This window comes from Microcaecilia unicolor, chromosome 9 (assembly GCF_901765095.1).
Source record: "Microcaecilia unicolor chromosome 9, aMicUni1.1, whole genome shotgun sequence".
Classification (NCBI taxonomy): Eukaryota; Metazoa; Chordata; class Amphibia; order Gymnophiona; family Siphonopidae; genus Microcaecilia; species Microcaecilia unicolor.
Window position 1 is genome coordinate 38,778,999 of NC_044039.1, and position 25,529 is coordinate 38,804,527.

At 41.5% G+C, this 25,529-nt stretch overlaps 1 protein-coding gene across 2 annotated transcripts in view; it reads left to right on the forward strand.

Moving 5' to 3' along the window:
• Nucleotides 1–25,529, forward strand: part of MICAL3 (microtubule associated monooxygenase, calponin and LIM domain containing 3) — a 441,368-nt gene that overhangs the window by 134,790 nt on the left and 281,049 nt on the right. For both annotated transcript variants that reach the window (XM_030213784.1, XM_030213786.1), the window contains 4 exons: nucleotides 2,794–2,990; nucleotides 13,715–13,827; nucleotides 20,827–20,889; nucleotides 22,444–22,617. In XM_030213784.1, coding sequence (XP_030069644.1) covers nucleotides 2,794–2,990; nucleotides 13,715–13,827; nucleotides 20,827–20,889; nucleotides 22,444–22,617 — 547 coding nt within the window. The remainder of the gene's footprint in view (nucleotides 1–2,793; nucleotides 2,991–13,714; nucleotides 13,828–20,826; nucleotides 20,890–22,443; nucleotides 22,618–25,529) is intronic.

The following is a 25,529-nucleotide window of genomic DNA, read 5'->3' on the forward strand; positions in this document are numbered from 1 at the left end:
ACAGTTGTTGTAAACAAAATGGATCGCGGAGAACATGATCTCCTAATCGATACTTCCTTCAAGAAGTGTGTTCTCCTACGCTTCTGAAAACAAGTACCGATAGGAGATCACTTTATATGAGATCCGTTTTGAGTCACGTGATGCTATGCACAGGAGCAGCAGCTAGTTGTTTTGCTCCTACCACCCCTCCATGGAATCCATCATTTACGTGTTATAATCTTTGGATTTTCAACCCCCGCGCGTAACCTGGTTTGTTGGAAAGTAAGTTTTACCTCTGGTACCAGTGAGGGGCAATGGATGGCAACTAAAACCCCCCTTAAGGAGAGAGACAAGCAAAGGATAAATGCTGACAAAATGGCAGCGCCTGCCAGCCCATCGAGTTCCACTGTCCGCTCCGCGTGGGTGGTGGAGGTAACCACTGAAGTGATCGGGGCAGTGGAATATATACTGGACAATCGACTGAGCCCTATAGATTCGAAATTAGAGCAACGTCAGGGGAACCTAGATCAAATTGCAGCTGATCTGGCAACATATCGCCATCATACTGGAGAATTGGAGGATAGAATGACAAAGGCAGAAGACTTACGTTCGCGAATGCAGAAAACGATTGTTGTCTATGAAGAGAAACTGGAGGATCTGGAAAACAGATCACGTAGGAACAATTTATGCTTTGTGGGCTTGCCAGAGACGGTGGAAGAGAGACCTTAGGGAGTTCCTGGAGCGTTGGCTGCCACAGCAGCTTCCATTGCCAGCCCACGGGGGCCCGTTGGTGGAGTGGGCCCACAGGATAGGCCTTCTTCAAATGGGCCCGAGACGGTGGAAGAGAGACCTCCGGGAGTTCCTGGAGCGTTGGCTGCCGCAGCAGCTTCCATTGCCAGCCCACGGGGGCCCGTTGGTGGAGCGGGCCCACAGGATAGGCCTTCGTCAAATGGGGTCGATCAGGCCCAGAGTGGTGATCTGCTGTCTTCTCAATTTTGCTCATAAATCTGCTGTACTACAGAGGCAGTTTCTGCGGGGTTCCTGTGGAAGTGGAAGTTGCACCTGCGCCAGCCTCTCATCTACCGAGTACCAAGTTCTTTGAATGCTGTCTCCTCCTCCTCGTTTTAACAGCACAAATGTGGAAAGTCTTCCATTAAGGAAGTGGTAGACATACAAATGATGACAGAATTCAAAAAGGCATGGGATGAACACAGAAGATCTCTAATTAGAAAATGGAAGTTATATAAAACCTAACCTTAAATGGCTGCAGGTGTGTGGATGTGTCAAGTGACGCTTAGATGGCGACTATGGCTGTGATGAACTAGGTCTGATACTGGGCAGACTTGTATGGTCTGTGTGTCATACATGGCAATCTGGTTTAGGATGGGCTGGAAAGGACTTAGACAGCCACTTCAGTGGCTGGAACATGAGGACAGTACTGGGCAGACTTTTATGGTCTGTGTCCCACAAATGAGAACACAAATAGACTGGAGTGGGCTTCGATGGCAACTCCAGCAGTTGGAACAGCCGGATAGACTTCTATGACCTATGTTCCAGAAATACCAAAGAAAGACCATAATTAAGTATACAATATCACACTCGTTGATTTAATCATGAATTGATAATGAGTGTGACTATTGGGCAGGCTGGATGCACTGTTCAAGTCTTTATTTGCCATCACTTACTATGTTACAATTAATCCTCTTTGCTCCCGGGCTGATTGCAGACCTCAGCTCTGACACAGGCATGAGTATCAGATGTCACCTGACCTACTGGCGTGTGCATGTGGCCACCTCTCAGCACACAGTGCCAGTAAATCAGAGACAAATCTTACATATGTACACCAGAGTGTTCCAAGTTTCAACTTCCATTCGTTCCTCGCTTACGGTGCTGTGGCTCAAATCCAGAGAGAGACTGAGGGAACTGACCCAAATTTTCTTTTATGTGCCATTAAATTCTTACAGGGATGTGTGGGGATGGATTAAATTCTGTGGGGAAGGGTTGGGATGGGTTAAATATTTGCGGGGATGGGTAAGATTTGGGGATGTGGGGGAAGGGGAGTAATGTGACATAAGTATGGATGTCATTTGTTGGATGCTGTGAGAGATTACCAAGTTATTTCAACTAAATAGATATGTGTATAATTTGAGAGGGGGCCTTAATAGTTTAAGCTGGGGAAGGTAGAAAATGTTAAAACCTTGCTTTCGTTTAGTATGTTTTTATAACCAATTTACAGGTGGAATTTGTTGGCTAAATCATCAATAAAAATTGTTGAAACATATATGAGATCTATTTTGTTTGACACCTTTGACTTATTGTTCAGCACGGTTACCTCTGCAGAAGTCTCTACTGTGGACAGTGATTACAACTCCTGGAACACGCTCCATGTCAGGTCTTTTTACACGTGGTGCTTCTAAAGTATACTTTATAAATTGTAACAGAGTTCCATGTACACCATTTTCATACAGAAGTTTAGTATAGTGTTTATGCAGCATATCAAATTATTAGTAGCTATTTATAATTCTTTTCTGAACATTGTGCAGACTTTTTTCACCTAAAACCAGGAACTTTAATACAACTGTAGAGTCTAAAATTTATCTTGTATATGTTTCCTGACAAATTAAGGTAAAGAGCCATGCTATTATTTCTAAATGCTTGAATGTATGTAAAATTCAGTAATTTTGTGGAAGGTGAGAAAGTTGTAAGAAATTTAGAAAATAAATTTATATTTGTTACTAAAAGTAAGCTTAAGCTTAGAAATTACTTCCTTTATCTCATCTCATTATTTTTCGTATGAATTCACCTCCCTTGCAGAGATTTTGATTCTCTGGATGAGCACAACATAGAGAAGAATAATCAGCTGGCTTTTGACATTGCGGAAAAAGAGTTTGGCATCTCTCCCATCATGACTGGCAAGGAGATGGCATCAGTAGGGGAGCCAGACAAACTGTCTATGGTGATGTACTTAACCCAGTTCTATGAGATGTTCAAGGACACCACAACACCTGGTGGTAAGAGCCTGGTCCAGTGAATATTTTAAGAACGAGAAAGGAAGTGAGAATCTGATAGAGGGGAAAAGAGACCCATTATAAATCCAGGAATAGTATATAGTATAGTATTTTCTTGCTATATGATTGGTCTTGGCCATACCTGTTTTTGGTGACTGAAGACTTGATAGTGTAAGAATCAGGCTCTAAAGACCAAATGTTAGAGAAACAGAAACAGACTGTGACTGCAGAAAGACAAAAGACCCATCAAATCTGTTTGTTTTCTTTTTATATATAATTTTTGAAAGCCTTTATTGAGTCAGTCATATACAGAAGTCAGCACAAACAAGCACAATATATAACATATCAAAATAAAATGAACCAGGCACAAAACTCATCAAATTAAAAAAAAAAAACAAAAAAACTGAAGTATCCTTTCAGCTTTCAATTGTAAAAAAAGTTTGTTTTTAGATAAAAACACATCCTTTAATTAGCTTTCAAAGGTAACCCTTTTTCAGATCAGAAATAAGCAAATGTTGACAAGTATCAGAATATAAAGTGAAACACAGAGGCATTCCAGTGATAGTCTCACAGGAAAAGTGAGGGGTAGGTTAGGTGAGAAACAGGGAGAGCTGTGTGGATGAGAGACAGAGAGATGTATGGCAGATAGTGACAAAGCAGTACAATTTTATGGTTTATAGTGGGATAGAAAGCCCAGATCTTTAAGTCCTATCATTTTGACTTCAAAGGTCTTACGTTCCTGGATTCAGTGACGTTCCTAGACTCGATGACACCTGGGGCGGCTCGCCGATGCGCCGCCCCCCTCCCCCCCCCCCCGCGAAATGACACCCCTCCCCCCCGGGTGCACGCCGCTGGGGGCGGGGGAGTTGCTGCGGCGCGCGCCTGTGGGCTCCGAGTTCGCTACGCAAAGTTCGCTGGTTCGCTGCAGCTCCCTCTGCCCCGGAACAGGAAGTAACCTGTTCCGGGGCAGAGGGAGGGAGCTGCAACGAACCAGCGAAGTTAGTGTAGCGAACTCGGAGCCCACAGGCGCACGCCATGGCACCCCCCAGCAGCGTGCACCCGGGGCGGACCACCCCCCTCCCCCTTTTTGGTACGCCACTGCCTGGATTGTTTTAAAATTTCCTCTAGTGTTCTTACCATTAGATCACTGATGCAATGTTCTGGTTTTGTAAAGTGCTGGTGACATCCTGGTTGGCATTGGAGTGTTTAATATTGTGAATGTGTAAGTTGTGTCTTTAGCATCCAGCTTGTTTCTCCAATATAGCATTCTTCTTCACACTTTTTACATTGAACAATGTATACCACATTGGAGGATGAGCATGTGAATGATCCCCTTATTCTGAATGTTTTTCCTATGTGAGTGACTAGGATTCTGTGAAGTGTGTTGGCATAGTTTGCAGCTGGGAATATGCGATGTATGCCATTCTCTTCTTTTTGAGCTTCTATTGGGAGTTTCCTTTTCACTAATTTCTGTTTCAAAAGGTGGTTGTTGGAAGGCCAGCACTGGTGGGGCTGAGAATACCCATTTCAGTACTTCATCCTCCTGGACGTAGTGGCTGTAGATCTTTTATGATTCTTCTCAATTTTTCTAGCTCTGGATTGTATGTCACTATAAGAGGGATTCTCACTGTGGGTTTCTTCTCTTTGTACTGTAGTAGGTTTTCTCTAGGTATTTTAAGGGAATAAGCAATATTCTTGGAGATTATTTTGGGATTGTAGCCTTTTTGTTTGAAGGAATCAGTCAGGATCTTGAGTGTTAGTCTCTTGGGTCTTTCCCTGTAGTATGTGTTGTCTGAGAGCTGTCTGTGTCTTTCAGTGTATCTTTGTGTGTCCATAATCACTACAGAGCCACCTTTATCTGCAGGTTTTATGACAACGTTTGGTTATTTTGTAGCTTTTTATGGAAGCTCTTTCTAATGGAGACAGGTTGTACAGAATTTTCTTTTATTTGTTGGAAAGTGTGATTTTTTTTACACTAGGTCTGAAATTTTCAATGTAGTTGTCTAGTTTCACCCTATGTCTGAAACTTTCTATGTAGTTTTCTAGTTTCATCTTCAGGCTTATTCTTGAAAGAGAAGGGCGCCCATCTTCCAACACAAATCGGGAGATGTTTTATCCTCTCAGGGTCGCCCAAATCGGCATAATCGAAAGACGATTTTGGGCGTCCTCAACTGCTTTCCGTCATGGGGACGACCAAAGTTCACGGGGGCTTGTCTGCAGCGTAGCGAAGGCAGGACTAGGGCGTGCTTAAGAGATGGGTGTTCTCGGCCGATAATGGAAAAAGAAGGGCGTCCCTGATGAGCAGTTGGCCGACTTTACTTGGTCCATTTTTTTCTTGCGACCAAGCCTCAAAAAGGTGCCTGAACTGACCAGATGACCACCGGAGGGAATCGGGGATGACCTCCCCTTACTCCCCCAGTGGTCACTAACCCCCTCCCACCCTAAAAAAAAAAAAAAACTTAAATTTTTTTTTTTTTTGCCAGCCTCAAATGTCATACCCAGCTCCATGACAGCAGTATGCAGGTCCCTGGAGCAGTTTTAGTGGGTGCAGTGCACTTCAGGCAGGCGGACCCAGGCCCATCCCCCCTCTTACCTGTTACACTTGTGGTGATAAATGTAAGCCCTTCAAAACCCACCAGAAACCCACTGTACCCACCTCTAGGTGCCCCCCTTCACCCCTTAGGGCTATGGTAGTGGTGTACAGTTGTGGGGAGTGGTTTTTTCTTTTGGGGGGGGGGTTGGGGGACTCAGCACACAAGGTAAGGGAGTTATGCACCTAGGAGCAGTTTGTGAAGTTCACTGCAGTGCCCCCTAGGGTGCCTGGTTGCTGTACGAATGCTGGCTCCTCCCACGACCAGATGGCTTGGATTTGGTTGTTTCTGAGATGGGCGTCTTCGGTTTCCATTATCGCTGAAAACCGGGGACGACTATCTCTACAACGACCTAGATGTTGAGATTTGGGCGTCCCCGACCGTATTATCGAAACGAAAGATGGACGCCCATCTTGTTTTCATAATATGGGTTTCCCCACCCATTCACGGAGCTGTCCCGTTCGATTATGCCCCTCCTTATTTCTTTTCTATGTTTAGAGTTATTTCTATTTATTACCTTTAAAAGTGGACTGACGTGACTACCACACCACTTTACTCTAGATAAGAACAACAATTTTTGAAAAGGTACTCTTCTCCTTAAGTGTCCACAAGCAAGACTAAGACCCCATGACCAAAGCTAACATGCAGAATTACCCACAAAAACCCTACAAATCTACACTCTTATCCCCATCCCTCCCACCCTGTACAAATTCCAAGGATTGAGTGAGCTATAACAAATTGTACAAAAGTAGGATAAAGAAAAAGGTGGGACAATACAATGCAAGAGGAACTATCAACCAAACATAGTAAATGACAGCAGATAAAAGACCTGTACGGTCTATCCAGACTGCCCAACAAGAACTCATATATGGTATGTAATACTTTATATGTATACCCGAGTTTGATTTGTTCTTGCCATTTTCAGGGCACAAACTGTAGAAGTCTGCCCAGCACTGTTCTTGTATTAAAATTTCTAAAGTTAATGTCGAAGCCCCTTAAAATTCACACTCCAGCCCATCCATATCCAATTACAACCAGGGTGCAGACTGTAGAAGTCTGCCCAGCACTGGTTTTGCTTTCCAATTACCGGTGTTGCCACCCAATCTCCGCTAAGATTCCGTGGATCCATTCCTTCTAAACAGGATTCCTTTGTGTCTATCCCACACATGTTTGAATTCTGTTACTGTTTTCATCTCCACCACCTCCCACGGGAGGGCATTCCATATATCCACTACCCTCTCCATGAAAAAATACTTCCTGACATTACTCCTGAGTCTGCCCCACTTCAACCTCAATTCATGTCCTCTAGTTCTACCACCTTCCTGTCTCTGGAAAAGGTTTGATTGCATATTAATACCTTTCAAATATTTGAATGTCTGTATCATGTCACCCCTGTTTCTCCTTTCCTCCAAAGGTATACGTGTTCAGGTCGGCAAGTCTCTCGTACGGTTTGCAATGCAAATCTCATACTATTTTTGTATCTTTTCTGTGCACTGCTTCCAGACTTTTTACATCTTTAGCAAGATATGGCCTCCTAAACTGAACACAATACTCCAAGTAGGGCCTCACCAACGACTTGTAGAGGGACATCAACACCTCCTCTCATCTGCTGGTTATACCCCTCTCTATCAGCCTAGCATCCTTCTGGCCACGGCTGCCACCTTGTTGCATTGTTTCTTCACCTTCAGATTCTTGGACACCATCACCCCAAGGTCTCTCTCCTGAGTCGAGCTTATTAATCTTTCCCCTCCTATCCAGTATCTCTCTTTTGGTTTCTGCATCCCAATCACTCTGCACTTCTTGGTATTAAAATTTAACTCATAAACAACAAAAGCTCAGTACTTCATCCCTTGTTTTAAAATAAATTAAGTGAAATGCAAATGTGCTCAGTTCAAACAAATTCTTACCCTTGCATCCCCAGGGGAATATTTGGTAGAATCAGAAGAGGAACAGTCATTGCACATTTAGGCGTTCCTACATCTCACAAAAAAAGTATGTACATACTCTTCTCCCTCCTTCAATACTATAAAATGTGGGTAAAGGTGAGACGGTCGATAATGTGTAACTGGATTTTCAAAAGGCATTTGTCAAAGTACCTCATGAAAGACTCGAGAGGAAATTGGAGAGACGCGGGATAGGAAGTAGTGTTCTATTCTGGATTAAAAACTGGTTAAAAGATAGAAAACAGAGAGTAATGTTAAATGGTCAGTAGCCTCAATGGAAAAGGGTAGATTTCCGGTTTGTGCTGGGACGGCTGCTTTTTAACATATTTATAAATGATCTAGTGATGGGAATAACTAGTGATGTAATTAAATTTGCTGATGACACAAAGTTATTCCAAGTTGTTAAATTGCAAGAGGATTGTGAAAAATTACAAGAGGACCTTACAAAACTGGGCATCCAAATGGTAGATAACGTTTAATATGAGCAAGTGCAAAGTGATGCATGTGGGAAAGAGGAGCCCGAACTATAGCTATGGATGCAAGGTTCTGCATTAGGAGTCACAGACCAGGAAAGGGATCTAGGTGTTGTCATTGATGATATGTTGAAACCCTCTTCTCAGTGTGGTGGTGGCGGCGGTGGTGGCTAAGAAAGCTAATAGAATGTTAGGTATTATTAGGAAAGGAATCGAAAACAAAAATGAGAACGTTATAATGCCTTTGTATCGCTTCATGGTGCGACCGCACTTCAAATACTATGTGCAATTCTGGTCACTACATCTCAAAAAAGATATAGTGGAATTAGAAAAGGTACAGAGAAGGGCGATGAAGATGATAAAGGGGATGCGACAACTTCCCTATGAGGGAAGGCTAAAGCGGCTAGGTCTCTTCAGCTTGGAGAAAAGACAGCTGAGGGGGGAGATATGATAGAAGTCTATAAAATAATGAATGGAGTAGATCGGGTAGACGTGAATTGTTTGTTTATTCTTTCCAAAAATACTAGGACTAGGGAGCACACAATGAAGCTACAAATTTAAAACAAATTGGAGAAAATATTTCTTCACTCAATGTGTAATTAAACTCTGGAATTCGTTTCCAAAGAATATGGTAAAAGCAGTTAGCAGGATTTAAAAGAAGTTTGGATTAACTTCCTGAAAGAAAAGTCCATAAGCCATTATTAAGATGGACTTGGGAAAAATCCACTGCTCATTGCTAGGATAGACAGGCATAGACAAGCTGTCCCGTTGATTGGTGCGACAACAACCCCTTGAGAAAGCCGAGTGTGCGAAACAGGCACCTGTCAAGCTAAGACAAATTATATTTTTGAATATGCTCACAGCCTCATCCTGGCATTAGATTGTCTCACTGAGTAGCTCTTAATGCGTATGCAACATTAAGCATCACGATACATCAGGCATTGATAAAAGTTAAAGATAAAAAGTATAAAAATTACCTATAAAAACAGTGAAGGAGGTTGGTAGGGTGAGCCGATGATTACAACTGTCGCAAATAAGGTTGTAAAAAGCAAAATTAACTTTAGCGACTTATGAGACTCCCCTGCTAAAACAACACCATGCTGATTGCACACGCTGTATAAATTCTACTCTTATAGTTTGGAGGTTTATCACCATAATTTAGTAGAACTTTGCCACCTGTTATTAGACATTGCTAGGATAAGCAGCATAAAATGTTTTGTACTGTTTTGGGATGTTGCCAGGTACTGGATTGGCCACAAGAGACACCACTCAAGATATTGAACATTCTTTATCACATACCCCCACATTGAACTGTAGTGCTTCCTTGAGAGAATGCCATTATAGAACGATTCAGAGAGCGTTTTTCTCTCATCTTCAGGCCCATAGAGCGGGATATGTTCCATCTTCTCTCTGCCTTAAATGTGGCCTTGCTAAGGGATCCTTTTCACATGCTTTATGGTCTTGCTCTAAGGTACAAATTTGTTTGGATGAGCATTCAGGATTATTTTGCACGTTTGTTATGGAAATCAATTGTGCTTCATCCCTTGGGGTTTTTATTTCGGAGACAGTTTTTGAATCCTTGGGAAAGGGTGAGAGCTTTATGTAAAGCGGCACTTGTGGGGAAAAAGTGTCTCCTGCAGTATTGGACACAAATTGAGTCGTCCTTTCTGGCACTGGCAGAATGCTGTGCATGCCGTGGTGGTTCTGGAAGCTAAGTCCTCACAGGAAGAAACAGTTCTGGTTGATATGGGAAAGATATGTTCAGAGCTTATCCTCCAAGATGAGAAGTATGGTGCTCAATACCTTGGACCTCTAATAGTGCAGTTATGGAGCGTTTTTTTTTTTTTTTTTTTTTTTAGTGGCCAACTCTGGGGGGTGGAAGGATACAAGGGGAAGCATCTAGGGAGTTCATAGGTCTTTAATTGTTAGGTTTTCTGGGTGAATTTTAGCAAGCTTTTCACCCTGGGTGGCTTTTTACTGTTTCTCTCTTGCGTGCTTGTTACTTGTTGTTCATGCTTGGGGTCTGTTGGTAGTTGGGAAGGGTAGTTATCTATATATTGTAATCTTTGAACGTTTTGGCTGTTTCATGTCAGCTGATCCTTGTGGTATCCTCATAACCACAAGATACACTGGAGATACTACATTCCCAATCTTCACTTGCCTTGACCTCCCAGTCAAACATGAAACAAACCTGGGTGCCCAGAGTTCTTCAGAAGATAACGTAATTCAAGGCTCTGATTATCCGGATAATACCCCTCTAGCTGAGACAGATCTAGTTTCCTTTCCCTGGTGTTAGATCATCTAATCCAACTAGGACAACATCTTTCGCCACTGACCCAACAAAATGATATTTACTTCACCGTAATCTCAATAGCTTGTCCCTCATGGCCTGCAAATATAAAGGGCAGATAATCTATTATTATTATTATTTGTTACATTTGTATCCCACATTTTCCCACCTATTTGCAGGCTCAATGTGGCTTACATAATACCGTAAGGCATTTGCCAAGTTCGGTAGGGGACAAGTACAAAAGATGTTATGGTGGGATAGGGAAGATAAGATTCAGTCACGTGGGGTTAAAGGTAGGAGGGTTTGATAATGTCCAATACGATCTTTGACAGTGAGCTGTTGCAGGGTTCAGGCATTTAAGGCATCTTGGACATCTCTGTCCTTGAGGAGGTTAAAGAAATCTAGCTTCCAGGAGACCACCATAAAGAACATCTCAACTACCTCTACCTTTACTGCTACCTACCAAAAAGGAACTGCAGGACACATACATGTACATCATGGAATTGTAAAACACTCTTTGAAGTTTCCATACAATTCAAGGTTAGGTACATTTATTGTTACCTAGTTTCAGTATTCTTACTTTTAGGTTTTTCCTTCAGTTTTTACCTGTTGGTTTTGACTGAAGGTCTTAATAGCTTTTTTATTTTTAAATTATTAGCACATACTATGCAGTCCAAGAGCAGTGGGCAGGGCTGGACATTAGCTGATTCCCACCTTAGTTCTTCTGCAAGACAGCTTACGCAGGCCCTGAGAGGAGGGAGCTTGACTCACTTTGCAGCAGCCATACTTGGTAGCTGAATTTGGAAGCCCATGATTACAGGTCTCTGGTAGGAGTCCCGTTGTGTGGCACTTGGATGGATTCTGTTGCTGTGATGACTAGGCTATTTGAATGGGGAAAAAGGGAAATGAGGAGAAAAAATCCATTAGCTGTGAATGGAGATTGATGGTGCCAAGGTTCCAGCCCAGGTTCAAATTGAATTGGAATCCAAAACGAACAGGAGGACATTTTTTTCTTGTTTTGTGCTGGAACATTGAGTTTGCTTAAGTTCATGGTTTTTATGTGGTGGTTTTAATTATGGATGTTAGTCTGTAATCTGCTTAGTTAAAGCGGACTAGAAACATGATGATAAAATTTTGATCCCACCCTCTGTCTCCCCCGCTCCCCTCCCCCCCCCCCCCCCCAAAAAAAAGATGGGTGGCTACAGAAAAATGTTAGGTGGGCCAAATTGACCTTGGTGACACTGCTGCATAGGAGACCCAGAGTTGCAGCGCAAACTAGCAGCTATCCATAAAGTTCAAAAACAGTGAATTATCTATGCGAGTGTGAAAAAGGATTACAATATTTGGTACACAAGAATTTTCTTTCTTTCTTTAGTGTGTGGGTGGGGGGGGGCTACTCACCCATAAACCAAAAGGCCCACGAGATGCGTTACAGTAGCATAATGTTAGAAAATAAGAATCATACAAACTATTAACAAAAATAAGAAACTAAAGGGTTGCATTTAGTTAACGCTGACCAATAAACAAATATTGAATGTAAGTATGCATTAACCTCAATACGCGATAGCAAAAGGGTACAACAATAAACCAGCAAAAGTATTGTATTTATTTTTATTTATTTCTTATATACTGCCTCCAAGCCTTAAAGTTGTACTAAAGATTCATTAAAAAAAAAAAGTAACCCCTTAGTTTTTTTGCTGTTTTGTCAACGTGAAAATTTTACAGCTTTGTGTTACTACTGTATCTACATTTATGTGCTGAGTAGAATGAGATTATCTTTAAATACAGTGAAGTTAGACTTTTTACATGACCGCTCAACAATTTTCATGCATTCATAGGAACTTAGTAAATGACGGCAGAAAAAGACCTATACATTCTATCCAGTCTGTCCAACAAGATAACCCTATTATGTAAGGTGTGATGTGATACTTCATATGCATAAATGTTCAAAAATCTTTGCACTGTAAAACTACCATTTGAAAACAACAAAAAAAAAAGGGGGGGGGGGGTACCAGCTTACTGTTAATGACGTCACAGTGATTCAGACTTACACCGTTGGAGGCCTATCACAAGTTCCACCCAAAGCTGCAAACAATTGCCAAACTCAAGGGAGCATTGCAGATGATCTGGAACAGTTTGTCACAGGAACCAGTTGACCTCACACACCTCTCCTCCTCCCTTGCTGCGTTTCTTCAATCTTTTTCATCATATTGAGCACCTCCCTCTTTTAATTAATGCTAGGGGTGGAGACTGAGCATTCACAGTGACTGACACACTTTTATTTGTATTGTTTGAGTGGTGTACTGTGTTTTAGCTCAAACATTTTTAACATGCAAAACTCACTAGGTAGTATCGCTAAAATGTCAGAAACATCAACATAGCATATGATAATTAAATGTTTAATAGTAATACGTAAGTATGACGACTAAAAAGTGTGTAGAATTTCTCATTGAAATTCAAAACGGTTGCTGAGAATACGGCAAAAAACTTTAGGGGGTTACTTTTTTTTACCTCACCATGTAGATGCACCCACTAACGTACATTCCACCCCAAGCAAACCCCACAATGGGGGGTGGGGACTAGTCAGGAAGATGTTCCAACGTCTCTCACGCTGTAGGGGTAGAGGCAGAGCATGGAACACTGTACTTTATTGTAATACTGTTGTCTCAGTGCATCTCCACATCTTCAATCAATTAAAAAAAAAAGCCAAACGGTCATAAAAACACTTAAGCATAACATCTGCTCTCAGGGTCAAGTCTTGCTATAACAGCCAGCTGTTAATGATGAAACATGGCTCTGGCAGCAGGAAATTGTGCATTTAAGTGCTTCTGTGACTAGTAGGGATGGGGGTAATTTTATGGATTAGAAGATGCTGGGAGACCTCATTGTAGCACTGTCAAAGGTAAGTACAGTGCTGCCACACTCTGCCTAAAGAGGAAAGCCCCACAGTGCAGAAAGTGCCCATACAATAGGAGGCATAATTCCTGGTGCTGACAAGCTGGATGCTTTTAGAGATTTGAGTGAATGCATTGAGCAAGTGGATGATCATTAAGTCCTTAAAGAACCCATTTTTCCTAGGTTGTACAAAGATTTAAATAAAAGCCAAAGTTCATAAATTTCAGCCAGAACTCTAGCAAGCTATTGTGCTGAGCAGGGATAGTGGACATACTAGTCATAAACTTAGCTTAGTTGTTACACAGGCATACATACAAGATAAATCAAGTCACCCTTGTTCATCAAAGGATGAAGTTCCATAAGCAATTGAAGGTAGATAAAACTGCTTACAATGGATTTGATGTGGGGCAACATGGAAAAACCTTTGTCAGGTTTTCATGTTGTGCCCCAGTGCATCCCACATTTCTTTCTATTCTCAAGGATATTGAATATTGAGTACTTTCTTGTGTGTTTGACCATTTTATTATTATTGCAGAGAATACAGACCTTAATGTAGATGAGAAGGCTGCCCTGATTGTAAGCACCAAGTCTCCTATCTCTTTCCTCAGTAAGCTGGGACAGACTATTTCACGCAAACGCACTCCAAAGGTACAGTATTGCCATTTCAGCCCTCTCCCTTTTGTGTGAACTGGCACATTTTGGAGTTCATGTGTTTTCTTTTTGCATGATCATGTTGGATATTCCTTATTCATTTTGAACATACAGGGTTTGAGATCATTATCATACAAATACCATTATTTGTAGCAGTGTTCTTATCTTAAATCACTGTGTGTACTCTAGTCTGGTAACCTGCAACTGAATGATACACACACAGTTTATCAGGAGCTTTCTTCGCTGTTGGCTTCTTTTGACATTAATATTGTGGCTCTTAGTATTTAGTTTCTCAATATAGAGCTATTTGCAAAAGTGATAATTTCTACTTATTGCAACACTTTTGACCTAGTGTTGATTTTCTAACCAAGAAGGCTTGAAATCACTTGAATCAGTTCATGTCAAGAAACTATATCTGTAAAAGACAAGGGAATAGCACTGCCCTATGACTTGCATTATTTGGAAGCCAGATTCTGTCTTGCCAAGAGGCATAGTAAGACTTCAAAAGAGAATTGTTTTCTAGGCAGGGGATTGCAGCCACTCGAAGCAATTCCCTTACATGGTTTGTAGCCCCGCCCAGCGTATCCCAGGATGCAATGGGCGGGGCTGGGCACTGCCATTTTGCGATGTCGTCCACTGGAAGAGGAGGGAGGCAGGCTGTGTCCCTCCTCCAACTAAAGGTAGGGGCCGGGAGGGGGGTTGTCACTACTTCTACTCACGCTAGACCACCAGGGATCGGTATACGCTGGGGGGGGGGGGGGGGGGGGAGTTGGGGTGGCTTCGCTCGCTGGGTGGGAGGGTGGGAGAGGGTAGGGGGGAATGGAGGGGGGTTGTCACTACTCCTACTCACGCTGGACCACCAGGGATTGGTACAGCAACGCGGGGGGGGGGGGAGGGGAGTTGGGGGTGGACCTCCAGTTGCTCACTGGGTGGGAGAGGGTTTGGCCGGTGGCGGCCACTTGATATTTTCTGTGGGTTCGGGGGGGCTGCAGACCCACCGGATCTCCAGCCCTCCCTGAACGGCGGGGGGGGGGGGGTGTGAGATCGTCGGGGGGACCGGAGGTCCTCCGGACCTCCAGCCCCCATTTTGCCTTGCTCGGGGCAGGGGTAGTCAGGGCTTGGTGGTCCCATGGACCTCCAGCCCCTGTGTTTGACAGGTTTGGGCTTTTGACAGCCCAGACCTGTCAAACAAGTGCGGGAGAATTGTGCTGAGCGCATGCTCAGGTACAATTCTCCCGCACTTCTACCCCTTGATCACAGATAATTTCGCTGCTTAAATTTGCATGCATTATCTCTTATCATCGATGCAGAAAAGCCAGCGCTATTTTTAGAGCGCTGTTTGGATCATGAGGGCCTTAAAGTTTGTAGCACACCTAAAAGGCACAAATCCATTCGCCCAAAAAAATCAAAATCTGTGGCCACAGCACTAGGCCTCTGCTCACCCAGCAGACCCATAACAGTCTTCATTTTCCCAAGGATCCTATTAATGCTGCCCTCATTCAGCATTTTAAGAGGTTTGTTCATGACCCCGCTTCTATCCTCCAATACACTCAGAAGCCACTTCTTCATTGCTGCAGCACTCACCGGTATAGAAACCAGTCACCTGCAGGACAGCCCTTCCTGCTGCTGCAGCAGCAGCTGTGTCGGTGTGTTGCATAGCCTGGTTGAAAGCATCGGTCCTCAGAGGACGTAATGACAATTTGTCAGATGCTCCTTGTGTGGGGTCAGCCTTTTGGAGGGGAAAAGTCAAGATGTGGTATCCTAGGTAAAAGACCATTCGTCTACTAGTAGAGCTTTTTTTCTCAGCTTCAGGATCATAATACAAGGTCAAAGAAAAAAACAAGTCGCTATAGAAGACCTTATCAGTATTTTCAACAATTCTATTCCAGAAGAAGATACCTACCTTATCCAAGACAGTAAATGTCAGTTGGCCTCTATACAAGACCTTCATTTAGTCCTGGCTGCCATGCCATTGCTTATATTTTGACTCATTCCCTGTGGGTGGAAGATTCCAATTTTTTTTTTTTTAATCAATGGCAAGCCATCACAACATCGCTGGCTACCACAAATTATTTTGCAAGGTTACAGGCTAAATGTAATCATCAATTTGCCAAAACGAAGCCCTCTGAAGGCCCATCCCCATGTTGAGGAAGAAATCAACTCCCTTTTCAAGCAAATGCTATGGAAGAGTTGCCCCTTTTGCAGCAGTCAGAGATTCTGCTCAAGGTTTTTTTCTTCTCCCAAATCCATAACCTCAACCATTTCATCAAAAGGGAGAAGTTCAAAATTAACTCCCTAGCCACCATACTTCCCTTATTAAATCAAAATAATTGGCTTGCTGCTCTCAACCTTTAAGGATGCCTATACCCGCAACCGAATTCATTGTAATCAATTATTGGATGTTCTTAAGGTTCATTTTCCTTCACTGCCACTCTGAACCACAAATATTTACAAAGTGAGTGGCTGTAGTGGCTGCAGCCCTTGAAAGAAAGGGCCATTACATCATTTAATAGCCCAATGACTGGCTTATTTCCACTGCTTCACAATTTTCTGCTGTGCACATGGTCAATGGCACCATCAACATCCTTCAGAACCTGAGATTTCTCATCAATGTGGAAAAGTCTACGGAGACTACCACAAATGTCATACAGTTCATTGGTGCATGTTTAGACACCACCGTAGTAGAGGATGACACAGGGACAAAATTTGTCCCCGTCCCCGCAGGCCCTGTCTCTGTCCACGCCCTGCCCCTGCAGGCTCCGCCACGTGCCCGCTCCATTCCCACGGGCTCTGTCCTCATCTGCAGAAGCCTCAAACAATTATGATTTTATATTTAAATCTTTTTCAGTATAAAAAGGAACAATATGCAGTTCAACTATTGTGTATAAATTACAAATAGAAAAAAATAACAGTGAGTAGCTATAATAACCCTCTTCACCACCACCCTCTACCCTTCCAACCCCAACAATAGCTGATTTCTACTACCCCAAGGAATCTTATTTTACTCTGTTAAAATGTCCAGGGGTACAAAATACAACCCATTCTGTATGCTCTAGGGAGGAGAAATATGCCCTATGTAACTGTTATTATTTTTTAATCTGTGGATGAATAAGAAGTTATCAACAATCTCAGGTTTCTGTCTAGCTCTCCTGTCTTCCACAGTCCTTCCTGCAATAGAAGATGTCTTCTTAGAAGATATGCTGGTAGTAGGATGTACAGGATCCCCCATGCAAATTTTGCTAGTTGAGGCCAGCATGTTTGCTTGTTTTTTCCAAAAAATCAAAATATTGTCTGCATCACTCAAACATAAATATAACAGTCCAGTTCATTAACAGGCTTCAAAGTGGAAAATGACACGGGGACAAAGTTTGTCCCCACAGGATCTGTCCCAACCAGGTCCCCGCAAGCTCTGTCCCCATCCCCGCGGTTACTTGGGTCCCCATCCCCGTGTCATTATCTATACCGTAGTAAAGACATTTCTGCCAGTTTGTAGGTCCTTCATTCTATCAGGAACAGAATTTTATGCATGCCATCCATGTTGGCTTGCAATCATCTCCAACTTTTCAGACATAGGTGCCATCTCCAGTGGCATCTAAAGTTGCATTGGAACCAGTGTCTTCAAGCACACAGTAATAGGTTGCCGCAGACAATACTGTACACTTTTCACTGCAGTGGTGGCTCCAGTGTTCCAGTCTCTTCATGGGCTGCCCATTTCAAATGTTCCACCCTCCTTCACTTTACAGAGCAAAAAAAAATAAATAAAAAAGGCTACTATCACACACGCAGCTTATCTGCGTGTATGAAAGCTGTCTGAAGCATGCGCAGAGCAGCCACATTTGGCAATTGGCTTCTCTGTGCATGCTTAGCTTACAGACTGGCTTCCCCCCATGGAGGAAATTGCATGCAAATGAGCTAACAGTGAGCAGCTCATTTGCATGCAATTTCCTTCGTGCATTCCCGGTTTTTTAAAAGTCTGTGAACGGCAACGGGGATTGGTAAAGTAAGAGGGAATTGTGGAGAGTTTAATGCATCTGGACCTAAGTCTGCACAGGATAGCATCACTTGCTTTTGACATCCCTTGGAGTAAAGGCCTGTTTTATTCATTTCCTCCCTTTCCTCTTCTCACCAGGGAACTTCAGAAGTTTTGTACAGATAAAGCTTAGGTAATCCTCATTGCTGCGCCCTGGCCTAGATAAGTTTTGTTTCCAAAACTTAAGTCATTTCATTTCCCATCTGATGCTGCTGGGTCTTTATCCAATGCTTCTGACTGAGGAACACAATCAAGTCTTAAACCTCAATCTCAAGAGCTTATCACTTACAGCTTGGAGAATTTGTGGGACTTAATTGAGCCACTATCTTTAATAGAGCCATTTAAACAGGTTCTTTTAGCATCAAGGAATCCAGCTCCAAGAACATCCTATCAGGCCATGGCATTGCTTTGCCACTGGGCACAATCACAGAGTAAAGACCCAATTTCATGCCCTCCTAAAACAGTCCCTTCCTACCAAGCCCAAGTACTGGAATTAATGGCCTCAATAATGCACCAAGAGCAGACAGGGTGCAGATTTTACAGAATTTTCTAATCCACAATTGGCTGGGTTCTCCAAACTGGAATTACCACTTTCTCTTCAAAGAGTAGAGAGGTGTGGTAGCTGTGTTAGTCCACTTTTAAAGGTAATCAATAGAAATAAAACAAAATGAAATATGGAAAAGAAAATAAGATGATACATTTTTTATTGGACATAATACATTTCTTGATTAGCTTTCGAAGGTTGCCCTTCATCAGATCGGAAATAAGCAAATGTTGGTAGATGACAGTATATATAAGTGAAACATCAAAGCATTTCAGTGACAGTCTACAGGATGGGGGTGGATAGGTGAGAGACAGGAAGAGTCGGGTAGATGAGGGACAGGGAGATATGCATGGAGATAGGAGGATGACAAAGCAGTACAATTTTATGGTTTATAATGGGCTAGAAAACCCATATCTTTAAGTCCTGATTGGTGGGTGTCAAAATATTTAATCATTCTGACTTCAAAGGTCTTACGTTCCTGTATTGTTTTAAAGTTCCCTTTCAGGATTCTTACCATGAAATCACTGGTAACAGTGTTCTGGTTTTGTAAAGTGCTGCCCCACCAAGGTGACATTCTGATTGGTACTAGGTTTGTGGATTTTGGAAACCCTGGCAGACCAATCATATCGGGGATTGGCACACTCACGGAGGAAATATCTGGACTCATAGAGGGGATTCTGAAACCTCTCGTGCACAAAACAAACAGCTTCATAGAATACACCACAGACTTTCTGAATAAATTGAAAAATATCAAGCAATTACCACTCTTCCTGTCTCTCACCTATCCACCCCCATCCTGTTAGACTATCACTGAAATGCTTTGATGTTTCACTTATATATACTGTCATGTACCAACATTTGCTTATTTCCGATCTGACGAAGAAGGGCAACCTTCGAAAGCTAATCAAGAAATGTATTAAGTTATGTCCAATAAAAAAGGTATCTTATTTTCTTTTCCATGTTTTATTTTGTTTTATTTCTATTGATTATCTTCAAAGAGTGAAAGAACTTCTAGTTTGGTGGCCTCAGAAAAAGAACATGTTGAAAAACATTTACAGAATTTATAATGGACATATGCAACAACTGATGCAAGTGTTTAGGGCTTGGGTGGCTTGTTCGGAAGGCACTCAACTCATGAGCTTTCTTCAAGGAGGACAAGAAGTATGCATATGCAAACTGAGGGCTTTGTTTCAGTGAGCCCTGTTAGCTGACACAGCAAAATATCCAAATTAGTAAATAGCAAAGCTCCCATTTCCACGGACATGGTCATTCATGTGGAAGTGAAGCTGGTATTTGATATCCTCTCATTTCAAGAAAGAATCAGAGACAAAATATGGAAGTCAATCAGTTTTGTTTTTGTCATGCATTTGTGCAGTCTCTACATGTATTAACTGCCTCTGTATGTTTTGTCAGCCTCAAATCGGAGAAAATATTTTTTCATGTAGGCCATAACTCAGTTATAGAATCTGTGGTCATGGTAACTCATTTCTTGGGTTCAAGAGAGATTTGGACCAAGTATTATTGTGCTTATCCCTGGACAAGAGCTATAAAAGATCTACTTTTTGCGCTGTGCTGGGACGCTATGAGCCAGACTGGCCCCTTTCGAAGACCAGATTCTGAGCTCAGTGGACTTGGTCTGTTTCAGCATGACTTATCTTAGCTTCTGTGTTTGCCCGCATCTTTAACCTACTTTCCTTAGCCTTTCAAAGATTCCTAATGGTTGGAGCAGTGCTTAGAACCAAGGAAGCCAGGTTTAAATCCCACAGCTGCTCCTTGTGATCTTAACTAGAGCTGTACCGTATAGCATATTTTACTATTCAGCCGAATATGAATAATGAAAAATATTCGGCCAAATACAAGTAATGGGCATTGAGCTTTAACATAACAAATAATAAAAGAAGCAACATGAAATCAGATATCAAGTGTTTATTTCAGTAGGATTTAGCACGGTAGAGCCCCGGATTATTCATATTCAAGTTTAAATCTCTATTTGGCCGAATACAAATGTATTCAGGGCCAAATCAAATACAAATACTCAGTATAGCCCTAATCTTAACCCTCTATTTTCTCAGGTACAAACTTAGATTGTAAACCCACTAAGGACAGGAAAATACCTACTGTACTTGAAGTATAACTACTGTGAACTACTGAGAAAGCCATGAGCTAAATCCAAATCCCTTTACCTTGCATTATGGTCTGTTAAATTATATTGCCATTTGTAAATGTCATCAGACTATAACTTGATGTTTTTAAAAAGCTTATACACAACCAGCCTTCTGTTGTGCCATAATGATTTAATAGAGGCAGGTAAGTGATCATTAGTACACAAGCAAAATCCTCAGTAATTTTTGTAGAGGAGAAGGCTGATGAATTCCAGATTTGCTGATTAAATCATGGGGCAACTTTGTTTTTCCTCTTACAGGACAAAAAAGAAAAGGGTCTGGAAGGTGCAGGAAAGCGACGGAAAACAAGCCAGTCAGAGGATGTAAGTACCAGCTAAAAAAATGTGCAAAGCTGATATATCCAAGCTGAAATAGAAAACTAGTGCTGCCATGAGGGTTCACCCTAGTCTCGCCAGCCATCCTGACAGAGGTGGCTTGCCTCAGAGTTCAACCTGGCTAGGCTGCCCTTATGGGCATACTTGCTGTATGCAGCCTAACATAGCTTTAAGTGAGGCCTCTTCAAACAAACCACCAGTGCACAGTGTTTAACATAAAGATTCATTTTTTTAAGGTTATGATAAACTCATAAGCAAATATATCTCCACCCCTTTCATTCAAGAAAGCAAAGAACTTCACAGTAACATACAATAATCTCTTCTGTATTCCTGGGGTTTTTCTACCCTCAAGAGGTTATACCTCTCACTGCTGTGTACCAGCCTTCCACACAATTACATCAAGCATTGCTGGGTTTTAAACCTTTTCCCCAAACAGCTGACATCACATCCTTTCTGTTTGAACCTTTCCCATCAAGTTACATAAACTGGCTTTGCCTCACAAGAAGATCTGTCCCCTACCTTCCAATCCTAGGCAACCAACCCTTAGCACAGGACAGCTATAGTTAGCTTGGCAGGATCTTTTGGGCTCTCATCTCAGGGATTCTGTAGCCCATAAATTCCTGCCCTCCTCTCTGGAAGTCTGTTCCTTCTCTTGTCTATTTCCTTTAAAAAAAACAACGTCTTTTTTTCAATGCCTCTCCTAATTTAGAGCGCCTGGGGTGTTCCTGTAAGCTAGATCCAAGCCTCTTAATTGCCACAGCTAAGCTTTTCCCAAGCCTGCTCCTACTGACTTCATTCCCTATTTGTTTTGGGGAATTGTTGTTCCCACACTTCAAAGAAAATTCCTGTATTCTGGTTTCCTGGCAACAAAAGCCGTATCATTTGAACCAGCCCTGGCTCCATGATAAAGTGAGCATGCAGTTCCTTATCACAATAGATAACTAGATAAATCATAGTTGATATGTAAAGATATATTAAGAGCCTCTTGTGTTTGTATCCGGCATTATGCTTTCCAGATCTGTTCCTTTAGGGAGAATGTCCTTTGCTTCAGGGTATCTTTATTAGCAGTCACAGAAAAAGACTAAATTCAACATAAGGCAAAGCTCATCTTTCTCCACTGAGTTATTTTTGGGGAGCACTTTTGTAACTCCCTTAGTAGGACAGAAGGGAAAGAGTACCAGAACAAGGTGAAAATTTGTTTTCTTACAACTTCTAGTTGAGGGAAAATCAGAAATTTTTAATTCTAGTGAAGGTAATTTGTATGCGAATTAACAGCTGATGAATTTGTTCAGTGGTTTTTCATTTGCAAAAGTTGGCCTGGGAAAAGTGCTTAAAATGCTTGAAAGAAGTTGGTCATGTAGAATTCTTTTAGTTGTAATGAAAAGGTAATTGTAATTGGACCACTATAAAGATAACTGGATAAGATCTATAATGTTGTGAAGGCTCATGTATAACACTGTATCTTTGGATAATATTTGTGATTTTCCAATAAATTTTATCCAGTCAGAAAGGAAATAAAACTTATTTAATCCACTGTGTTAGGAGGAAGTTCCCTGCAGTTACAGAGAGGAGCGGCCAATGCTTGTGAGTGCCTTGACTGAGAGGAAGATTGATGCTGCTGTGGGAAACCAGAACCGAGTGAAATCAATGGCAACCCAGCTGTTGGCTAAATTTGAAGAGAACGCACCACCCCAGAATGTTGGTCTCCGGAAACAGGTGAGATTCAGTCATTGTACGAGCTGGGTAGGGGCTTTTTATGTAATGTAGAACTTCATGAGACTCGTGATCTTCCCTACAATTTAGTCTTCTAAGGGTGGAGTTAGCACAACAGGCTAATTTTATAACAGGGTGACTAAGCAGAAAAGTTGTATCTATTTTATAAAGGCAAAACATATGTCATGTGCCTTTTTATGAAATTAGCTCCTGAATGTGTCCACACAAAATTGCTTGCTCTAAGGAGGAAAAAGCACAGTCAACCACAGGTGATAATGGAGACAGTTTATTGAAAAGCCAGGAACCAGACACAGCCTGTATTTTGGCACATAATGCCTGCCTCAGGGGTTCTGTCTGAGTTTCCTTGGTCCTTTAACAGAGACAAGGTCACACATTTTTCAAAAGCACCAGAAGTATCTTCTCACTGCCTATAGAAATTAGCTGATCCTGTCCCCACTGTATCCATTCTCTGCCGCCAGGATTTTCAACAAGTATATTGTATAAAAGTATTCTTCATGTACTCTGAGCACCTGCGTGTATGCCCATATACCCTTAAGTCAATTTTATAAGTGCCTGCCTGAGCTAGTAAAATGCTGTTCTGCATGGTCAAGTTACTTATATAATTACCCCCCCCCCCCCCAGAGAGGTAGTAAGCCTTCTTGCAGTCATATTCTGCCTTGCTTTATACTAACTAGCTCGTGAGGTGAGAGATCGAGACTGAAAGATTGTTGAAAGCTCCTTCACAAACAAAGTTCCTTTACTGTTTCCTGCTGTGACAAGCTGATATTAAAGTTGCCAAGAGTTTCATCAGACATGGCTCTTGCATGACTTTCTGCTTTACCTCCAACTGAAAGACTGTTAATGTAGCTTACAGTTCCCTCCTTACATTCTCTTTCTCCACAGTTTCTCAAGCCTAGACAAAAGTCTTAACTGTAATTTTACATTTTTCTTATGCTCAATTTCTAAGACATATCACACACTCCTGGGTAAATTATATTTCACTATAATTACAATATAATCACTATGTTAATAAATATAAATATAAAGAACAATTTATCATTATTATATAAAATTATCTCCCCCAGTTTTTTAAAAACATTTCTTAAAAATGTAACTACATACACTGCAGCACTACCTGAAAAACACAATGTGGAATTAACTTACATTTTATGCAAGTCCTCCTAACCACTAAAAGTCCTCAAGGCTGTGGAGATGTCAGTTATAAACTGTCATTTGCTAACCTTCCAATCATTCAGTGAAACTTGGTGATTCCAATGTCTCAATATTTAAGCTGTTCACTGAAACTTAAATAAATCCAAATCACCCGCACAAAAGGGAGATTGATGTAATCTGTGAGATCTTGATGAATTCTTCCACACCTTTCGTCAAAAGAATTCAGCAGATCGGTTGAGCCCATATAGCATATAACATCCACATCTTTAAGACTCAATGCTCATTGCCTCCAAAATGTTGACCCGACATGGGGCCATGTTTCACTATTGTGCGTCGACAAGGATCGTAACTGAAAATAAAACATAATACACTATGTGTATACAGTGCATATATTCACTTACACAATCCTATTCCCATAATATTCAAATATACATACAACTTACCTTACAACAAAATTCAAAACCTATTAGCATCCACAAGCCGCTGGATAACTCCAAGACTGCACTTTCATGCTATCACTGTTGGAGTCAATTGAAGCAGAATGCCATGTGCAGTACGTATCTCTAAAAAGAGTTCAATGATTGGATAAGTAATGCCTTGCCATTTAAATAATGCTCCAATCCACTTCTTTATTTAATTCCAGTGGACTAACCAACTGCCAGTTATAAATAAATCGCTGTTCTTTACGTTCCAAAATTACTGTGGGGTTACCACCTCTTATATTCTCAAGTTGGTACAAAACTACAAACCGCATATCATTTACATCATGGCCAACTGAGCCCCAGTGGTCCACCAAAGGGGCTTCTACTGTATTAACCCACAGATTACTCAAGTGTTGTGCAATGTGTTTTTATTTTACGTACAGTTTGGCCAATGTATCAAAGACCATAATGGCAACAGATGTTATATATTACTTGCTGGGAGTCACAATCCGTGCTGTCCCTTAAATAAAATTTTGTTTCCTATACTAGCCAGAATCTTCATGGATTGTACTTTCAATGCATATCTACAGTAAGTACACCCATTACATTTATGGTGCCCTAGATTATTCTTACTAATGATCTTAAATATCTTATAACCAGATAATCGTTCACCTATATTCCGACCTCTAGTGTAAGCAAACTGAGGAACTTTGTTTAAACATTAAATGGAGTGAAAGCATTGGCCAGTGCTTACAAATTATCTTCTGCAGATCAACAATACCATTGGTATAAGGCAATACACGTGTCAAATGATTTTCATCTGTTATACCAGTGGGGTGATTCAGCCATTTCCTCTGAACATTATAAACCCACTTATATGCTTTATGTATGATTCTGGAGGGATATTTTTGTAGTGTGAACTGAGATTTCGTAGCTTGATATCCAGCTGTTCCTTTATGAGGTCATAACCTACGTATATGCAGAAATTGTCCCACCAGAATGCTGGAGTATAAAAACAAGAAGACAGTCCACAATATCCACCGTGGAACAAAAGACAAGAAGTGGTCTTTAATAAATCGTATTGATACTCCCAAGGTCCACACTCAGATGCCTGACATGGCCATGTTTTGCCAAAGGTACAGGGGCATACAGTACTATAATAATATAAAAACAAATCAATAAGTGCAACTAGTCACATATAAATAAATAAATGAACAATTAAGGATACAAAAAATATATGTCTGTTTAGCACCATTAGGTGCTAAACAGGTAAAAGTTTAATAAAATGCCAAACTATTGACACTAAAATAGTGCACGAGC